Source organism: Magnolia sinica, chromosome 5 (genome assembly GCF_029962835.1).
Source record: "Magnolia sinica isolate HGM2019 chromosome 5, MsV1, whole genome shotgun sequence".
NCBI lineage: Eukaryota > Viridiplantae > Streptophyta > Magnoliopsida > Magnoliales > Magnoliaceae > Magnolia > Magnolia sinica.
This window is the reverse complement of record NC_080577.1, coordinates 84,541,322-84,563,273: the sequence shown is the minus strand read 5'-3', so window position 1 is coordinate 84,563,273 and position 21,952 is coordinate 84,541,322. Positions and strand designations below refer to the sequence as shown.

The following is a 21,952-nucleotide window of genomic DNA, read 5'->3' as shown; positions in this document are numbered from 1 at the left end:
TGAGGACATTTGATTTATCCAAAAACATGTTGCTAGAGTTACATCATTACAAAACTTTTGGGAACATTTATGTGAATCAATAAAGCACGTGTCACCTCAAGCAAGTGACGAATATTCTGTTTTGTGACAGTGTTTTGTTGCGGAGTGTGTGCATACGATGTTCGATGTAAGATAACCATTCTTAGAAAAGCACAAGCTAAAAGACTTGTCTGAACAAAATACAAATGCTTTGGAATTAAAGTGATTTTATGCTTCCATACAAAAGGTCTTAAAATAAAAAATAATTCAGATGTCTTTCATTAAATAAAGCCAAGTCATTCTTGAACAATTACTAACAAATGTACCAAAATACTTATACCCTGACCTACTGGAAACTCTAATCGGTCCCCAAACTTTTGACTGGGCTAAAGGAAAGTAATTAAGCTACACTTTTCACGCATGGTGGAAAAATGACTCAATGATGTGTACTCAACTTATGCACTTCACACTCTAAAATGACGTTGACTATAAGGAATAACACCTTTGAGAGTCTGCTAACTCAATGATGTGTACTCAACTCACACACTTCACACTCTAAAATGACATTGACTATAAGGAAAGATTAACACTCATGAGAGTTTTCAAGGATGGATGGCGTGGATGGTAGAGATCGCAGTGCCATTGGAAAGGAGAGCTGTTCTTTCGTGTTATTATGCCAACTACTTTACGGTCAAGATAGTACAACCCATCATGTTCATGTCCTCCACCAATATTCTTCTTTATGTTTTGATCTTGGAAAACACAGTGTGGAAAATAGAAGATGATAGAGAATTTAAGAGATTTGGTGAGTTTACTAACAAACATAAGGTTTAAAGGAAATTTATTGACATAAAGAATGAATGACAATGAAAGAGAAAAACTTGGATTAAGAATACCCATTCCACACACTTTGGACCGGGTACCTGTTACAATCCCAAGAGCGTAATAGCCTAACTTGACGCGTTGTATTAGTCCCGGGGCTTTTGGCATATTGGTTAGGTTCTTAAGAATTAGTATTAGAGGCAACACCATGTCCTGTGTTTGAGTCATGAAAGGGGCGAATTGTGGAAAGGGCAACTTAGACTAGTGTGAACTGTCACCACATGGAGAGAGGTACCTGGACAATCGAAGCGCAGTTGTCATGAATGGAGATGGTACTTGGATAATTGGAGTGCAATTGCCACGAGTGGAAAGGGCTACTTGGAAAAGAGGCTAGAGTGAGTGCCATCACAGAGTGGGCCATCATGGACGTCAGTTGTAGAGTGTGTGGAATGTTTCGATCCCAAGGGTTTAATAGCCTAACTTGACGCGTTCTGTCAATCTTGGGCTTTTGGTGTATTGGTTAGGTTCTTAATAGTACCGTCTGCCCAAATGATAGATGAACTCGTCAACATCGTATTGATGAAGGAAAAAAAGCACTGGACTCACCTTTCATATGGTTGAATGCCCCAAAGTCAATGACCCATGGATAAGAGGACTTGGGCCCAAAACATGTCATACCTAAGTTCACGAACGTGGTTGTAGGAGTGGGAATAGCAGCAGATACAACATGGTTCTTCAATAACTTGGAATATTCATCTTGTGTAAATGTAATTCTCTCTCCAGACATGTGTTGTTGTTTTTTAGATGTATAACTTGTAGAGTGAGGCCCAATACTCTCCAGTTTAAGATGTCTGATTAGCTCAGGCTAGCTTCCCATGGAGATCTCAACGCTTCTCAATGGAGTGATTTTTAAGCCCATAATTGGTGCGCTTCCTAGGCCCACAGCCTCTACCACAACCTCCTCCCGCTTCACACGACCACCTTGACAACCTACGCCAACTCAACCACCACCTTTGCCTCGTATAGTAAACGATGCCAAAGTAGAGCTATCATTGACTCCACTCGTAGAGCCAAGGGATACATGTTGGAGGTGAGCATACACTTCATTCATAGATGGCAGATGCTTGCTACCCGAGATTTGTCCATGTATTGCCTCATATTCTCACATGACCACCTTGATAACCTATGCCAACTCAACCACCACCTTTGCCTCATCCAGTAAATGATGCCAAAGTAGAGCTATCATTGACTCCACTCGTAGAACCAAGGGATACACATTGGAGGTGAGCATACACTTCATTTATAGATGGCACATCCTTGCTTTGGTTTCAACCCAGATAGAAACTTAGTGACACGAAACTCCTCATGTTGCTGATGTTGTGTTTCTAGATCACTAGTGAGAGGTCAATATGCATTTTGGCCCTCCCCCATTTCTTTAATTTTTTAAATAATATTCACCAAGAGTTTTATCTCCTTGTTGGAATGAGAAATCTCTTCAAACAACTGGTTCGTATGAGGGATGTTTTTGTTAGACGAATATGTATCTTGTAATGCATCTCAGACCTCCTTTATAGTATATAAAAAAAACATTACGTTAGCAATTATAGATGTTTCCATACTGTTTCAGAATCATGTCATAATCTGAGCATTCTCCTGGATCCACTGATGATACATGCTATAACTCTCATATGGCTTTTCCATTGTCAGATATTTCAATTTGCCTTCGGCAATTAAAAACACTTGAATAGATTTAGACTACTAGAGATATTTGTGCCATTTAATTTTATAGAGGTTATTTGGACCCTTAGAAAATCTGATGGATTTATAAATCCAGATTTTGGATTACTCTAAATTTCTATTAGAATAAGGGGTCAAGATGGATACCACATTGCTTACACGAATAAGAGTTGACCTTTCACGACAGGAGAACACCCCACTTAACACGATTTGCACATTGCACTTGACCAAAAAAAATCAGCTCGCACATCCACACATTCCAACTAAATACAAGAAGAAAAGGAAGTTTGTTAGATAGAAGAGCGGAATATGGATTGGATCATAAGTAAATATGCTTTGATAAATGTAGTAGATTAACATAGAAGAGAAGGAAGAAGAAGAATAAGAGGAGTAGAAAATATAGTGAAAGCTTCCCCCCCCCAAAAAAAAAAAAAAAAAAAAAAAAACCAAAAATACCCAAAGTACCCCTGAAAATCAAGAAATAAGAATAAACACATAAATATGACCAAAAACCAAACTGTACGGCCCACACTCATGTTCGCTAAAACATACCTAGATGCTATACATATTCATTTGAAAGGTGCAGCTAAGCTTGGGTAGGAGGCACATGCATGAGAATTAATGATCAGAGATTGACGGCTGAAGCCTGTCATTGAATACTTCATTCATTATGCATAGTGTCCTCAAACTTACCTGAGGTTTATTTATTGTTCTCAAAGTGCCAGAAATTTAGTCTCGAATTTTCTAGAGAAAGTCTGCATCCTCTTAGTTTGTTCTCTTCTGAGGTCATTAAGAAGTAGGAATTAATGCATTGGGTGCCTGCACTAACTGTATTCTAATAGATTTTTTTTTTTTTTCCCCGAGGCAGTGGCTCAAAATATTGCTCATGCTCATTTTCACTCTGCATTGCAGCATGCGAACAAACAATATCTAGGATAATAACCAGGAAAGTAGCTCGAGAGCTGGGCTTTGAGGTACCCTCTTTGCGTTGGTTTGATACCTTCCGTTGCCACAAGCAGTCAAAGAGGGGTGGAAAAACCAAGCCTACAAATTCCAAGAAAAAGAAGATGGACACCAACATGTTTGAGTCTTACTTGGAGTGAGTTCCATTTTGCAAGAATCTTCCATTGCTCGGCACGGATTCTCTTCTGTTAGGTGGCCTCTGAACTGAAAATTAGTCATCTGCTTTGTGTAGGCATTTGTGGAGGAATATCTCAGAGGATAAGAGGAGCTCCTGTACATATCTTGATTGCTTATGGTTTTCTTTGTATAAGAAAGGGTCAGATAAAACAAAGGTGCTGATGTGGATAAGGAGGAAAGACATTTTCTCAAGGACATATGTTTTTGTTCCCATTGTTTGTTGGTAGGATTTCTTTTGAAACAAATACATATAGTTTTCTTTCTTTCTTGGTTGGTGGCATTTGGTGGTCTGCTATATCACATGCAAATGTCACACCAACTCCATGGGAATATGTGGCACATGTGTAAATCCCAATGTGGGTTGGCCATACTAAAACATTACACCATTTGAATGATCCTAACTAATTTATCAGAGTAGGAAAAAGGTCAGTTAAAAAGTTGGCCAATGGTTGACATTCAATGTACAAAATCCTCTATTCGTGTTGGTTAGGATTGTATCACTATGTGATTATTGGGATTGAAACTATCCATGAAGGAACCTGTCCGATGAGCAGGTTGGATTTCTTACACGTGTGCCATGTGTTTCCATGGAATGTTGTGTAACATTTGCATCTGATATTAGTATTCCTTATGGTTTTTGAATGATAATTGGAAATGTTGACTCTGTAGGCACCATTGGAGCCTTTTAATTTTGTGTCATTTCGGAGGAGATATGCAATCGAAAACAAGAACACCATGCATGTTGCTGTTAGATTCACTTGAAATGGCGAATCCGAAGCGGCTTGAACCCTATATAAGAAAGTATGCTCTCGTTTCCTGTTCTCTTATTTTGTTATAGTTGCAAATGTCAATGACCGGCATGTTTAAGGCTTATATTGATTTTTCCCAAATCAAAATTGGCTTGGTGATTTTGGTGTCCATGAACATGGAAGCCCCCGTTATATTCTGTTTCTTGCCTTTTTTCTTCTCTGATCACGTGGCATAACAATGGAATTTCACGTTGTTATCTCATCTATGATTTGGATGCACTGCACTTAGTGCATCACATCCACCTTGGGAAATGGGAAAATGGAAGCATACCCTTATATCTTGGCATTTTCAGGTTTGTGTTGGACATTTATAGATCAGAAGGTAGAGAAGAGAGAGAAAAGTTGATCTCAAGGATCCCTCTTCTGGTGCCTAAGGTATCCATGGCTTCTTGATGGTTTTTGAGATTTGTAATCAGGCACTCTCATTTATGCCCCTCCGAACTCTTATCAGGTGCCCCAGCAGAGAAATGGCGAGGAGTGTGGTGTTTTTGTTCTTTACTTTATAAAATTATTTCTTCAGAGTGCTCCCGAAAATTTTAGCATTTTTGACGGCTACCCTTACTTTGTAAGTTTCTTATTATTGGAATCTGGTTTTTCTGTATATCTGCCAGAATTTTGGCAGACTTGTAGCTTCTGATTAACGCAACACCATTTTCTTGTTTCTGTTTTGTTTGTTGTTTTTTGTTTCGTTTTGGTTTTTTTTTTTTTTTGGCTTTTTGAGTTTCAGATGAAAGAAAACTGGTTTGATTTTAAAGGCCTTGAAAAGTTCCGCAGGCAAATCTATCCATGCGGCTGGTAGGTTTAGAATTCCTAAATAGGAGCTTCAATTAGTCAATATATTTGCAAGTTGACATGTCATGTCATGGACTCATCAATACATATGTATATGACGCATCTAGGCCCCAGATTGCATTTGTCCAAGTGGGACCCACTTGATCACATGTGACTTGTGGCTCGTTTATGCCAACCATGTATGGTTAGTAGCAGTTATTGTGGCCCCAGATGAAAGAAAACTGGTTTGATTTTAAAGCCTTGAAAAGTTCTGCAGGCAAATCTATCCGCTGGTAGGTTTAGAATTCCTAAATAGGAGCTTCAATTAGCCAATATATTTGCAAGTTGACATGTCATGTAATGGGCTCATCAATGCAGATGTATATGATGCATCTAGGCCCCAGATTGCATTTGTCCAAGTGGGACCCACTTGATCACATGTGACTTGTGGCTCGATTAGGGCAACCATGTATGGTTTGTAGCAGTTATTCCAAAAATACCCATGCATGTGGATATCTGCTAATAATACACAACTGTGCAACATTCCCAGCTAAATGGTGGGGCATACAGCTCCACACAGCCTATATGCAGGATTTTAGAAAGTTTTTTAATTGATTGGAGTCTTTTAGGTTGCTGTTTAGTTTCCTAATCAGTTATTATTATTATTATTATTTATTTCTCATGTCTTTCTTTTATCCATTTCTATTAAATTTTAGAGCCTAGCATAGGAGTCCAGATATTCTAGATGTTTTTGTAAATGGTTTATCAAAGACTCTAAAAGCCATACACATATGCAGTTTTTCATGGTTCATAGAATAAAGATTATTCTTCTCTTGAATGTGATGGGACTTCATCTCTGGTAGCATGATGCTCTCCTTAGTGGTTTGATGCCATTGAGCTGCATGGAACGATACACACAATTATCATTTTTGCTGTTTGTCTCGACTTCGCTTTGAGAAGAGGAACTACTGCATATTGGATTTGGTTCCAAATCTGGAAGCACATGTTCAGATCCAGATTTACTACTTCCATTCTATCAGTTTGTAATATTTATGGATCCAGATCTGGTACAGACTGACCCAGTTGTTTTTGTAAAATGGGTTGCGTTGGTATATTACATAGCAACTATAAAGAACTGTTGAAGTATTAATATTAGACAATTAGTGAAATTATGGACAGAATATAAGTGGCTCTATAACATGATATCTATTAGTCAATTTTGAAGTATATACTATTTCTCTACTCCTTTTTGTAATAGGTTGTCCCCTTTTTGTGTATTGCAGGTGAAAGAAGTATGTTTGATCAATGGAACTACCACAGCAGCCAAGTTTACCAATCTTATTTGCTCTTGACGGGGAGAATTTTCATTATTTCCTGGTTAGGATCATCTTGCCTTCTCTCTCATATATGCTTCTCTTCGTTTTTTCTTTTCTTTGTCGGATTTGACAATTCTGCATAGAAACTTCATAACTCTTCAAATATGTTGTAAAGCTGACTGCATGTGGGTGATTAATTTTCCTTAAAGATGAACTGTTTTTGATGCACCCATAAACTGCCCCAACCAAAACATGTGTACAAGGAGCACTATCATCATAGCATTGTCCTAGCTATTAGGGTTTGGCTGTAGGGACCCTGTTTCACATTTGTCCATCACTTCTCCGTCACCATCTTAAACACTCTTAGGTCTTCCTCTCACTTTCAATTCAAGCCTTTTTACCCTTATCAAAGATCCTTGCCTTATCGGGGCCTTCTCTAGCTTCTGTAGCACTTAACCGATTCATCTGCATTGGCTCTCCATCATTTTATCATCTATTGGGGCTACTCTAGGTTGCTAAGAAGTACAAATACATAATATATGGCTTGAATAGCACGGAGGAACCCCAAAATTTTGAACATAGAAATATGGTCATGGTAGAGAAGAAATTGTGGTGTCTAATTGCATTGAAAACCCCTAAAGGTCGAAAAGATTGTCCTTGCATAAAAGTTGTTGTTTATATTTTGGAGGTAGAATCACTTTAGGGCCTGTTTGGTTGGCTGTAATTACTGGTAAACTGTGGGAACACCGTAATAATGAGCATTACTCTCTGTTTGGCCAATAGCCGGATTTGCACCTCAAAAGACGGGAAAAGCAACTTTTGCTATGTGTTTCCAAACCAATGCTCTATGGACCCCACCATGATGTATGTGTTTTATCCATACCATTCATTCATTTTTTATTTTATTTTATTTACCAGATCATTATAGGGCATGCGCCAAAAAAAAGAGAGGCAAATCTAAAGCTCAGGTGGACCTGGTGCAGGGCAATTAACTACTTGCTCTAAAAGCTTGAATTGATAGAGCATGGAGAATCAATCCCTTTAACTCATAGCCTAGGCCCCACATCCCATGGGTTAGGACCTCGGCTGAACCCCCCTCTTGGGCCCCACTTCACATGGGTTTCGCTTCACACGAGTCACCCGCCTCACACGGGTGGGGCCCACCTCATATAAGCCACCCGCTTCACACGGGCCGCCCACCCCTTGCATCCCACAGGCCACCCCACTCGAGCCTGGTGTGTAAATGCCCCTGCATTAGGACAGCACCACAGAAAACAGTGGATACTAAATGCCCACCTTCGAAAACTTTTTGGGGGCTACAGAAGTTTGCGATCAGGCTTATGTTTGTTTTTACCCTTCATCCATGTCTATGTGACCTAATGAACAGATTGGATGTCAAATAAGCATCACGGTGGGCTCTACTTGGGTTTCAATGGTGGGCATCATATTCCCATTGCCTCCTATGGTATGGTTCACTTGCGCTTTGGATTTGCCTCATTTTTGGGCCCATGCCTTAAAACGATTTCGAAAATGAATAGACAACATGGATACAACACATACCCATAGAGTTTTGCCACCTAGAAACAGTAAGACACTGCAGAAACTGAGACCCATTTGAGAAGCCGTAAATTATAGCAGGAAATACCAAAGGAAGTAATTATTACCCATTTCCATATTCATGGGTAATTATAGTAAACCAAATGGGCCCTTGATCTAATTAACTATTTCAAAAATGCCCATCGGTTTCATGTTCTTGTTTTAGTGTTTGGCAGGCTTGGTGGATAAGTTGGAGAGGCACCAATATGAATTCCTTTCGTTAGACTGGAGGAAAGTCAAAATAGCATTTGAAAAGGCATGCAAGCCGATAACTTGAGGAGTTACGGGCAAGGGCATCAATGGATTGGGCCAGTCCATTAGGCTTTGGGTTTGGCACATCACGAGTTGAGCTTGGGCCTAGCTTTTCAGGTCCGCCAGGCTAGGCTGGGCTAGGACTTGGGGCTAGCTCATTGGTTTTCGGGTCAGGTTGGGCCAGGCCTGGTCCATGATAATGATAATGTATCATGGCCTATTACTTGCATACAAGTATACATGTAGAAATTGCTTAGCAGGATGGGCTCGGATTGGACAGTTTTGATTGGGTCAGGCTTGGGCCTTATATTTTTGGGTTGGCTTGAGTTGATTTTGACTCAACCAAGGTATGACTTATTGACAACCTGATGTAAGACATGAAATTTAAATATGATATGCAAGATTTCAGGCTTAGATCATACTAATTCAGAACAATCACATAATAATTCCACATCCCACACAAAAAGCTCAAACATTCAAGTAAAGGGGAATCTGCATAGGTCCAGGCCTACACAGGTTAGGACTGGATCAATAAAATTTTGGACCAAACGATGCTCAAAGGGAAATAGAATTCAGCCACACAAGTACAACAGTCCCTAATCCAAGGAATTCCCTAATTTCAATTCAAGGAACCCTAGGGTGAGAAAATGGGTAAATAAGTTAGGGATAATACAATCTAGGGTTAGGGTTATGAAAACAGGTATGAAAAATGGGAAAAATAAGGAGGAAACCTGAACCTAGGATAGTTCGCGCGTGCGGACAGCGGGATAGGGCCTGGCGTACATGCGCGGGAGCCTGACCGCACGTGCAAGCGTGGCCCGATTCCCCGAACTGACTCCTAGGGTCTGGTCAGCCAGGGGAGGACTCCAAAACCCTTGATTTTCAGCTTGATCTGAGATGCGGTCTGTGCGTGGTGCTCCACCGAGGTTTCAGCCCTCCTCTAGGGCCAGATTCTAGAAATCGGTTGTAGGGAGAAGAGCTGCTGTAAAAACTAGCGGATTCGAAGCGAGGATGATTGTAGAAGGGGGAAAATATGGATGATAGAGGGTAGGGGCGGATGAGGATAGATGTGGCTTCGTACCATGGTCGTTAGCCCTTCGAAAAGGGAGGGCTTCGCACCCACTTGAATTTTTCTACAACTCAGAAATTCAGAAAGTAGAAAAAAACTTGCAGGAATTTTTATTAAACTTCAATGAATCAAAAGAACTACAAGGGGTGCCTATTTATAAGAAAATTCTATACCCCAAAACTCGCGCCATGTGCGCAACCTATTACTTGGCGATGAAGTAAACCAAAATAAAACTAATTAAAGAAATCTAAAGCATTCATGATATTCTAAATAACATAAATAATTAAAATCTAAAATATGAAATTAATCCGACTAGTGGGCCCTGATCATGAGATCCCATGATGGACTTTACTTGATTATCGGGCCCCACTCTAATGAATCAAAACTCCGTCTTCTAACCAGGAGGCCATTCCTGGACGTCGTCATCGAGCCAGATTGACGGTGGGGCCCTCCCTCTCCTTCCGTACATGCGTAGGGGCGGCGTGTGCGCGCGTGATATCCCCATCACAACCCTATTAACTAGAATGCAAATATTGAAGTTTATGAACATAGCTTTGATGGTAAGTGGCTTGCCAACCATAAGCTTTTCAAACTGGAAATCAGATAATACTATGATACCTTGGTCAAGGAATCGATTGGCATGACTGTTCAAAAAATGAGTAAATGGCTATGACAATTCACATAGGAAGAAGACTACCTATTGAAGAAGGTAATTATTTCTATGTAAGGGGCTAACATACGCTTGGCGAACAATCTAGAAGGTTGGAAATCAGTTCATGGTTGAAAGTAGATAGGTGTGAGTCCAGAATTAGGCACTGGGAAGACATTTGGTTCCTAAGCCAGCAGCTTTCTGTCTTTCGCTCTTTATATGTTGGACTGGACAAAGTGAATTTCGGTTGATTGAGTCCCATAGTGTAGCAATTCAGTTGAAATTGAAATCCTCTGCGACCAAAATTTTTTATAGACTGAGAAATTGACACAACCAGTTAGCTCTTGACCACCTCAATGTACTTCTATTTAGGGTATTGATAGGCAAGTTCTCGGCCAAATCTTCTATGGACACTCATTGGTGTTGGTGGGACCTTTGTCCTTGCAACTCGAATGGGACAGTCTAGATGTTGGTTGCTGCTTTTTCCTAGATGATTTGTGTGTACAAGGATCTTGACCATCAACCATGTTCGCGACATGAAATTATCATAAGTGACCATTGCCTCTGCATGAGTAACATGGAATTTGTCAATCACTTGCATGTTCATTGTTCCTTTACTCTTGAGGTGTATTGGTACTGTCTCTGCGTGTTTGGGTAGAATGGTTGATGCCCAATTCTTTTCCTAATTTATTGGAGGCATGGAATTACGAATTTAGCTCTTATGAGGGGAGAAATCTTCAAAATTTGACCTCTTCGTTTGATGCTAGGGTTGATTTGGAAGGAGCACATTAGCGTTTTGCAAGAAGGCTAGTCACAATCATAGAGAGGGTTTGGGGGAGGGACATTGGCTTGCAAAGCGTTCGTGGTAGCAATGCAGGTCAAATTAAGAAGAGATGGAGGTCACCGATGATTGAATCTATGTTCGAAATATCGGTATCGCGCTATGTATCGCACCCTTGGGATACATATACGTATTAGTTATTGCACGGGATATATCGTTTGTATTGTGTAATTTATTGCACTTTTGGGGAAACATTGGGAAAATCGTTGAATTTTTCAATGAAACTTTAAAGATTATTAAAAAGGACTTAATACACACTTTTAAATTATAACATTTCAAACAAATGTACACATAATAGATTTCCTTTGTATAGGGTCCTAAGTTATGCGCTGTCTGATTGAACTAGTGTAACTATATTTAAATTGAATGCATAACATTTATAAATGTATAAAGACATGTATGAAAACACACACAATTCATTTAAAAGCAAAAGAAGAAGTAGAAATTGAGAAATATACATATAAATGATGTGGATGGCAAGTAAACATTACATTGGGGCCTTAGGAAGTTTTTAATGGTGGGCGTTCAATCACCACTATTTTCTTGTGGTGTGGTCCACTTGAGATTTGGATCCATCTCATATTTTGGCTCATGCCCTAAAATTACTGGAAATATAGATGGATGGTGTGGATAAAACACATACATCATGGTGGGTACCATAGAGTACCATCCACTACACAATAAGAAATTCAAGACAGACTTGCAATATACAGTGAGATAACAAAAACGGACAATCTCATGATTCCACTGATTCCTACCATCAAAAGCACATGGTTTTGTTTTGGATTATTTGATCAGTGCAATTTTGGCATGGTAGTCCATTAAAAGTGAAACAGTGGTGAATAGACACTTAAGATTGTTTATTGGACTGTCCAAGGTGGACCACACCACAAGAAAAAGTGCAAAATGACTATTAAGATATTTTTTTTAGGCCACAATTTTTGGATCAAGCTTATCTTTGTACATACCTTCATTCAGGTCTGTTTGACCTTATTAATGGATGGGATGGAAAATAAACATTACTGATCTTCTTAAAGTGGGCACATGGAAGTTAATGGTGGGCATTCAATCACACCACTGTTTCTTGTGGTGTGGTCCACTTGAGATTTGGATCTGCTTAATTTTTGGGACTACGTCCTAAAATGGGATGGAAAAATGGATGTACAATGTGGATATACAACGAGTTCATCAAGGTGGGCCCCACAACAAGGGTAACACCTAATCCACTCCCTAGAGAGTTTACTCGGTATGCAATTTGCTTCCCCAGATCGAGGAGCAGATTAGTAGTTACTCGGATGACAGCTTAGTGAGTGTTACTCTAACCGTGTGGGGCCCACCTTGATGTATTTTTTGTATATCCACGCCATCTATCTGTTTGCCCATCTCATTTTAGGGCGCGATCCCAAACCTTAAGAAGATCCAAATCCCAAGTGGACCATACCACTAGAAACAGTGATGAATAACCATTAAAAACTTTTTATGGATCAAGATGATCTTTGTATTTTCCCTCAATCTAGATCTTCTTGACATTATTAAGAGGTTGGATTTCAAATAAGCAATATGAAAACCTTACGATGGGCCCTTTGGAATTTTTAATGGCGAGACACTCAATCACCACACTTTCATGTGGTGTGGTCCACCTGAGATTTGGATATGCATAATTTTTGGAATCCCGTCCTAAAATGATCTGGAAAAATGGATGGATGGTGTGGATATGAGCCCACAGTAAGGGTAATACCTTGCCCGTCACACACCCAATCTGCTCCCGTAAGAAGCGTGTTGATTGGGTAAGGGTCATGCTCACCTGCGCACCTTTTTACATGCGCACTTGTGTGCACCTTTGCACACGTGTCCTGAGCACAAAATCTGAACAATCCATGTGATGCGACACCCCATGAAACCCTCAGGGCCTAACTTTCAGCCTAATCCAAAACTCTAGTGGGCCATAGCAAAGAGAGGAGAAATCAAGGGAGGAAACTATTTCCTTCTTCCATGGCCCACTAAAGTTTTGGATCAAGGTGAAAGTTGGTCCTTGGGGGTTTCATGGGGTGCCACATCACGTGGATGGTTTTGATTTTGTGGTCATATCATGTGAGATGAGTTCTTAAAAAGTTCTCACGAGTTCTCGTGAGAATTGGTGCACAGGTGAGATTGGTAATACTCCCACTAGAACGTAGCTAGAGATGGACAGACCTATTAGGGATTGTATGGGGTCCACCATATTATATATGTTTTATCCACACTATCCATCCATTTTGACAGGTCATTTTAGGGCATGATCCTAAAAAAAGAGGTAGATCGAGAGCTCAAGTGGACCACACAATATGAAACGATGGTGATTGGGTTATTTGCCATCCAAACTGTTCAAAACTTCCTAGGGCCCATCGTGATGTTTATTTGCCATCCAATTTGTTCATAAGGTCACATAGACCTGAATGAAGGTTAAAAATAAATATCAGTTGATCCAAAACTTGTGTCCTTGCCAAAGAGTTTTCAATGGTAAGCGTTCAATCTCCATTGCTTCCTATGGTGTGGTCCACTTTAGCCTTAAATATGTCTCGTTTTCGGACTCATGCCCTAAAATGATCTTCCAGAATGGATGGACGGATTGGATAAAACATATACATCAAGGTGGACCCCACAGAGACCATGATAGGACTATCCGCCATAAAAGGCTTCCAAAGCCATTTTCGAAATAGAAAAGGGTTTTGGTCCTTCCTGAACCCTAAAATCCCTAAACCAAACTCTAAAATCCAGGAGTAGGATTTTGTTGCCGAAATCTCCTTTGTAATTTAAATCTAGCATCTATTTGAAGAAAAAACAATAGGGAAATCGAGATTTTTTGGAACTTACGGTGCACCGCTGCCAATCGATCGAGTGGCCTACCAAATTCTACTTTTGATCACGCAATCTTTTTTTACAGGTTCTGACAATCCAAATTTTTTTCCCCCCAGTAATTATGCAACCCCAACATCCCCGTCTCTTTTATCGTCGTAATTATCATTGAATGGTTGTTGGCTACAATAGACCCGTGAGTCTGTGACAGAGTCTACAGTAAATTTGTGAGTTCGGGATAAAATCCGCCGATAAAACAAGATAGTACTTACAATATCTGTGATATCGTAAAAAAAAATCATGTGATATCATGCGAGATATTGCACGATACATAGAAATCTGTTTTTTTTTTAAAAAAAAAAAAAAAAATTTAAATTGAAAATAATTTCTGAGGGGTTTTCAACGAGTTTCGCGTCACCGGCCAGTGATAACGATAATATTGGCCGATAGTGATATTGCGAACACTGGATTAAATGGGCCATAACAAAACAATTTTCATCTCGACCCTCCAACGATGGGTATGTGGAAGAAGGGGTGGAGTTGTTGGAAGAAGAAAAATCATTGCAGGAGAATTATTCAATTGAGCATAAAGCTTGTTTGAGAGGAGATCAAATGGAAGCAACAGTAAAGGGCAAGTTGGCTCAAAGAAGGGGATAGAAACACAATGTTTCCATATGATGGCTAGTGCTCAGGCTAGAGCTAACAAAGTCAAGAGTGTGATGTGGGATAAGTCATCTTTTGACTAGTGAAGGGTTGGCTAGGCTACGGCTAGATAAGCTTCAGTTTGATAGCATCTTGAATGGGGAGGTGGATTTGCTAGAAAAAGCCATTTTTTGAAAAGGTAATAAAGGCACCGATGAAGGATTTAAGGAGGGACAAGGCTCTAGGTCCAGATTGTTTTTGTTCACCCTTCTTTTAGGAGTTTTCGGAGAAGGTAAAAGGTGACTTGGTGGGCTTCATAAATGAATTCCACAAGAGGTTATATTGCAAAAAAGTTGGGAGCAACTTTCATTACTTTCATTCCACAAAAGGAAGGGACATAATGTATTAGGGATTTCATTCTGATAAGCTTACCTGGTGGGAAGATAGTGGATAGTGCATTAATAGCTCATGAATGCATTGATGCTCGTCATAAGGGAAAAAAGGGATTATTTGCAAGCTTGATGTTAAAAAGGTCCATGATCATTTTGATTGGGGGTTTCTGGATTATATGTTGGATCGGCCTAGTTGCTGGCAAAAATGGAGAAATTGGATTCAAGCATGTGTGAAGCCACCTAAATACTTGATTTTAGTGAATGGATCCTCAAAAAGCTTTTTCTTGGCTACTAGAGGTTTGTGTCATGGGGACCTGCTCTATCCTATCTATTTGTGGTAGTGGTTGAAGGCCTAAGCAAAATGCTTGAAAAATGGTTAACAGTGGGGCTTATTGAAGGCTTTAGGGTGGATAAGTCAGACTTTGAAGTCAGTCATGTTTAGTATGCAGGCGATACGATTCTCTTTTGTGATGCGGATGGAAAGTGGACAATTTAAAGAAAATTATTTCGTGGTTCGAAGTTTTCTCAGGTTTAAAGGTAAATATTCACAAGAGTGAGCTATTGGGTGTCTGTATGTCTAAAGGAGGAAGCGAACAAGTTCGCAAGTGTGTTTAGTTGTTGTGTGGGCTCGTTTCGCTTTGTTTTATCTCGACTTGTTGCTGTGCATAGGGAAACTGGCCAAGCATTTGTGGGATGAAGTTACAGTGAGGCTCTAAGCTTTCAAGATGGAAAAGTAGGCATCTTTCTTTGTATAGAAGGTTGACATTGATGAAGGCGGCAATGTCTAATCGTCTGGTCTATTTTGCCTTTATTTAAATTTTCAAAGTCCGTGGTGCTTAAATTGGAGAGGCTTAGGAGCATGGTGTGCCGTAAAGGCCGTTGCGAGGACGTAAAGGCCGTTAAATAAAGGTAACGGTGGCAACCGTTACACGTTACGGGGTCGTAACGGTCGTAACAGCCGTTATGGAAAAAAATAACATGTAATTCCCGTCAACACGTTACAGCCCCTATAAAGGCCATAATAGCCCCGTAATGGTCTATTACGGGATATATACAGGTTTTTCGTACTTTTTAATCAATATTACAGGGCAGATATAGGTTTTTCAGGGGTTTTTTCAATAAATAAATAAAATAAAAAAGAGAGACCATAACAGCCGTTATGCCCGATATCGTAAAGGTAATGGTGGTGGTCGTTACGGCCACTGTTACCGTTACGGAACACCTTGCTTAGGAGAGAATTCTTATGGTAGGGGCAAGAAGAAAAGCATAAGTTTCATCTTATGAAGTGGGAAGAGGTGTGCAAGCCGTTGGATGAACTGGTATTGGGCTAAGAATCTTGGAGGTCATGAACTCTGATTGCTTGAAAAATGGCTTTAGAGGTTTACTTGGGAAGATGAAAATCTTTGGAGGGAGGTTATTTCAAAGAAATATGGAGTGCAGTTAGGAAGGTGGTGGACAAGGGACTCATCTCTGTATAGGGCCTCGTCGTCATGGAAGTCTGTGGTCAATTTGAGAGCAAAATTTTTGGAGGGGTGAGTTCTTTCTTGGGGGATGGTCAGAAAAGGTTTTGGGAAGATGTTTGGTTGAGTGAGAAAGTGTTGAGAGAATGATATCCAAGACTAGCTAGATTAGCTGTGGAGGCGAACATTCTAGTTGTGCGGTGCTTCTCCCTTGTCAGCTAGGGAGGTGATTTAGGCTCCTACGACTCCTACTTGTCGTAGGAGCCTATCAAGGAGTCACAAGAGTTTGTGAGACTTCTGGAGCAACTCCATAAGGGATGCTGTGGTGTGGGTGAAAGAGAAGTTTGGTTGGTTTTCAGTCAACTCTATGTACAGATTAATTGTTGGTCCTTCCTTTGAAGTGAAGGAGCGGTTCACTGCTCATGTGTGGCATTATGAGGCTCCTCCCAAGGTTGCTGGTCTCGCTTGGCTCGTGGGTTGGAACAATGCTCACAATTAATAACATTTGAAAGAGGTTAGTTGTGCTTCTGAATGTTCACATGATGTGTTTCAAGAATGAGGAGTTGGTCAATCATTTTCTCATACATTTGCTCATTTGACAACGAAGTTTGGGAAAGCTTCTTTGATTTATTTGGTGTGTTGTGGGTGATGCTAGGCTTAATTGGGATTCTGTTTCTAGCATGGCACGAGGGTGTAGTGGGAAAGGTTGAGAGGGCAGTTTGGAGGCTTTCATTGTTGGCTGGAATTTGGTTCATTTGGGGGTAGAGAAACCATTGTTGTTTTAGGAACTATAGCAAGAGGGCTGTGGAGATCTTTAGTAGGGCTAAATCTCATGTTATTGGATGGGCTTTAGCATCAAAAGTAGTGGGTGGTAGATCTTCTTTTCCTCTTTATTGGTCTTGACTTGTAATTCTTTTAACTTCAGCCTTTACTAATAAAATAATCACCTTTCAAAAAGGGGAAAAAATGGGTATGTGGAAGCTTAATTCTAATTAATTTGATAGAAGCTCACGAGTTAACCCCGTCCAGTTGGGAGGAGGGCATGATCTGTGACAAGGGGGAAAGAATCCTTGCCAGTCATATATGGGAGGCAGATCCGAACAGGCAGAAATTAAAGGAACTGGTTCAACTGCAAGCACCACACTTCATTACCAATTGTGACTTCAATCCTATTAGACTGGCATCGTTGGTGGAACTTTATTTAATTAATTAATTATTTTTTAAATAGGTAAGCGGGGCTTGAAACTGAGACCTCAATGTTGAAATATGCCCCGCCTGCCATTGAGTTATGGGCTAGAACCCATCATTAATAGAATGTTACGTTGGAGATTGACAGACTGGATTTTGAGGACACATTCCGCTAGAAGACAATGCCTTTGCTGATGTTTATGGCTAGCAAGGTATTCCGCTAAATCTGATCATGGTGGGTTGTTCGGGCATGTTTGCGAACAAGTAAAATAGCCACAGGAAGTGGCAAATATGTGAAAATGACATTTCTATGGACATGCCTGGAAAAGAGGAGTTATTTCCGATGTTGGGTGAACAAGTTTCATTTCCGTGGAAATGAGTTCTCATTTCCATTTCTGCGATAAAGATTTTCCAAGAGAAATCAAGAACAAAGATCAATGAAAGAGGCATTATATTGAAAGGCAGGAATCTTATGTACCCACCAGATGTTATCAGCATTCTCATTCAATGGACTAGCTTTTGTTAATGATTTGTATCAAATAAACACAGGCCCACTTGTACATTATTGGTTACAAAAATATGGGTCTAAACGTTGATCTGAACTGGGTATCATATGCGTCCCACCGATGTTTGGCTGTGACTCTCAAGTGGCACTTTGAGCCAATGATCGTTGACCATCAGATCAATGGTAAAAAAAAAATCGATTGTCCAAACTGCATTGTTTGGATTAGAAAGTTTTTGTGAGTTTTCGAAATTGTTCTGTTTTTCAGAATAATTTGACATTTTAGACCACCCACCCTTAAGTATAAAATTTCAATTGAGTAATGATGAGGCATGCCAATTGCATGCTGACTTGACATGAGTTCCCTTGTCATATGCTTATATTCCTTATGTTTGGGCCTTATCCCAATGATCAGCAATAGGCTGGACATTTGTAGCTAAGATTATCATATATTGGCCAATCCTAACAACAAAGCATGCGGAGGATATATTCTGAAATTAAAACCAACAGTATATATTTCACCATGCAGGTGATCCCCCATGATGGATGGTCCATAGCAATGACCAGACGTTTCCTAGTTGGCAGGGCCCATTTGTTATGATTTGGATAAATAGTGATGGACAAATGATGATTTTTTATTTTTATTTATTTATTTATTAATGTATGTTATGTTAGGAACAGGTGCAAACAGGTCTATATCCATTTCTTTTGGACCCACAAATGTGGGTCCCATGCTTGTTAATGTGTATGGTGAACACCCCATTTCTGCCATGATTTGGATAGCACCATCTTGGAAAACATGGACAATCATATTGTATCATTTTTTTGGATTCATATTTTGAATACAGAGATTTTCACAATTGTGTGTAGCAGCGTAAACAAATGTAGTAAAATGAACTTGCTCATGCACTTTGTAGCGGACACATCTCACATGTGGAACAAGATGCATGTGTGAGAGCCAGATCTTTTCATCAGCCCATCCTATGTTTATATATCATGACTCAGAAGGCTATGTGATCATCAGGTGGGCCACATATATGAAATGAATGAATACTTTAGATGATCTGGCCACCGCGATGTAGTCAATTCGATAAACGAATGGGTCTAAATATTGGAAAAAATCATTCTTCTTAGTGGGAATTGGCTGATGAATGGCTCTGATGTGGCACAAAGATGACTTGTTGCCTACAGTAAACAGGTGGTAGTCGGGCTGCTGCCATTGGCTGACGTGATTGGGCCCCTTGTCTTTGGCATCCGTCACTTGTGAGCCGATGAGACCACCTTTTTATGGAAGCCCGCAGGACTCTTAAAAAGTTTTTTTTTTTTTACTAAGATTATTCTCTCAAATAACTTATTAGTGGAAGAAGTTTTTAGTTTTTTTGGGTTGGAAGATAAGAAATTTTTTTATCAATCCTAGGAGACAATAAGCCTAAAAATTACAAAAAAAGCCAGGGGCTTAAGGACAAGCCAGCACCTGGAGCCATGGGAAAAAGAAAATAGCCCACACCTCTAGGAAAAGGACCAAGAGCATGAGCCCACAGCCCAAAAATTACAAAATGCCAGGGGCTTAAGGAAAAGCCTGCACGTCGAGCCACAGGAAAAAAAGAAGAAGAAAATAATAGCCCCCACATCTGTGGCAAAGGACTGGAGCAGGAGCCCACCATGAAGATCACCTGGTACAAACTTTAGTCGGGTCATCATCATGTGTGCCACACAATTGAAATAAATGGATGACCGTTAGTATAACTAATTGTAATGGTGTGAGGCAACCTAATAAGCGGGAATATGATTTTCATGGTGGGTCCCACTTTTGCAGTGGAAGGGAACACTGGGCTGTACTAAGTTGACATGCATCTGGTTGCAGGAGATGGAATTCTTCGGTAGAGATGGTCAGGTACTGCTGGTAGTACCATAGGCTTACCGAATGGTACATTTTTTAAGGCAACGTGCCAAGTCTGGAGGACATCCCATCCATGCAAAAGCTATGCCACGTGGTGAAGATCACCCTCAGCAAAAATCAGGCCTATCTACCAATCAGGTGAGTCAGACTCTCAAAATGAATGTGTGTACGGTCAAACGTACAATTGTGGACCCATGTTGATCGGCCTGATATTTTTTTTTTTTTTTTTTTAAATTAAATTTATCTGGATGATCTTTGTGATGAGTCTGGCTGTTTTGACGGTCCGGGTGACCTACATATTTGAAACGTTTGCAGATACTGGAAGATAAGCTTATAGTACTCCTCACTGTACCGGATCATTCTCAGTTTTAGAATTTTGTTTGAGTGAAAAGCTGGCTTCGCACTTGCAATCGAGTTCATTTTGCCTGTGGGGCGACTCAGGATCACCAGCATCCCATGTGTTGCTGTTATTTCTATCGGCCACGCTATTGCGCCCGAATTGACTGTGCAGCTCAATTCAAACCGAGCACCTACGACCCCACGTGCCAATGTAGGCACATACCGTGGCTTTTAATAAGATCGATTGTCTCTTCAGCCACTTGCACCGTGGCTTTTTAATACTATCGATTGTCTCTTCAACCACTTGCACAACATTGCTTAAAATATCAAGCGATAGTAGAGAGTAGTGTTCATTATCTGAAAATGAGTTACACTTCTGTCTTTAGCACTAAATGACTTTTTTCCTTTAGTATAAATAAAACAAAAAGAAAATTTATAGAAAATAACTATAGAACGCCTCTCTAAATGGAAAATCTCACTTAATACTCGAACTAAATCCAGCGTATGAATATAGACTTGGATTACAGCTAAAGTTAACAACTATAATTACTACTATGGTTTACATTAAGTTGGGTTCGCACTTACAATCAAGTTCGTTTTGCTTGTGGGCCGGCTCAGGATCACCAGCACGTGAGGTCCCATGTGTTGCTGTTATTTCAACCTGGGCCACGTGATTGATGCATGTGCGCCCCAATTGAATGTGCAGCTCAATTCAAACCAAGCACCTACTACCCCAAGTACCAATGTAGGCATATATCGTGAGTTTTGATCCCGAATTGAATGTGTAGCTCAATTCAAACCGAACACCTACGACCCAAGTGCCAATATAGGCACAACTCAATTCAAACCATACACCTACGACCCCAAGTGCCAATATAGGCACATACTGTGAGTTTTGATCCCGAATTGATTGTGCAGCTCAATTGAAACGGAACACCTACAACCCCAAGTGCCAATATAAGCACATACCGTGAGGAGTTTTAATAAGATCGATTGCCGCTTCAGCCACTTGTATAACATTGCTTAAGATGATCAAGCGATAGTCAGAGGGTGATGTTCATTCTCTAAAAATGAGTCACACCTTTGTCTTTCGTACTAAATGACCTTTTTTCTTTAGTATAAATAAAACAAAAAGAAAATTTATACAGTCAGTTGCGAAAAATAATTGCACAACGCCTCTTTGGATGAAGAACTTCACTTGATACTCAAACTGAATCCAACGCATGAGTATAAACTCGGATTACAGCTAAAGTTAACAACTATACTTACTGCTATAGTTTACATTAAGGAATATAGATGGCAAATAAAAGTAGAGGATTACACTACAGAATGTAAATGACTAATAAAGATAAGAATTACACTTAGGAATTTAAATGATGGATAATTGAAAAATATATTTTTAGTATGAAACGTCTTCTTCTACTGAATTCTCTTGCTATTTATAGCCTTAAACTGATCATCCAGATGTTTCTTACATCAGGTTGTTATAACTGTTTTAGCATTACATGACCTTCTAGAGACTTCATTCTAAACTTGCCACCTGTTTTAATAACCGCTCCAGGCTTCGTTATCGACTCGATTGCATTTCACTCAACCGCTTGGTCGCCCACTTGGATGACTCTTGGCCATTTGGTTTGTTTTTGAATTCATTTCAACTGCTCCTTATCTTGTCGT

At 39.9% G+C, this 21,952-nt stretch overlaps 1 protein-coding gene across 10 annotated transcripts in view; it reads left to right on the top strand.

Annotated features, from left to right (window-relative positions):
- Positions 1–20,289, top strand: part of LOC131246230 (probable ubiquitin-like-specific protease 2A) — a 56,002-nt gene extending 35,713 nt beyond the window's left edge. Inside the window, exons 2-9 of one of the 10 annotated variants that reach the window (XM_058246147.1) lie at positions 3,490–3,676; positions 3,773–3,940; positions 4,387–4,518; positions 4,820–4,901; positions 4,978–5,091; positions 5,248–5,321; positions 6,581–6,674; positions 19,904–20,289. In XM_058246147.1, the coding sequence (XP_058102130.1) occupies positions 3,490–3,676; positions 3,773–3,940; positions 4,387–4,518; positions 4,820–4,901; positions 4,978–5,091; positions 5,248–5,321; positions 6,581–6,584 (761 nt within the window). In that variant the 3' untranslated portion in view covers positions 6,585–6,674; positions 19,904–20,289. Of the gene's footprint in view, positions 1–3,489; positions 3,677–3,772; positions 3,941–4,386; positions 4,519–4,819; positions 4,902–4,977; positions 5,092–5,247; positions 5,322–6,580; positions 6,675–10,946; positions 11,272–18,549; positions 18,897–19,861 lie in introns of those variants that run through there. The other 9 variants (XM_058246146.1, XM_058246148.1, XM_058246151.1 and 6 more) reach the window with 9 other exon arrangements.
- The last annotated feature ends 1,663 nt before the right edge of the window (positions 20,290–21,952 follow it).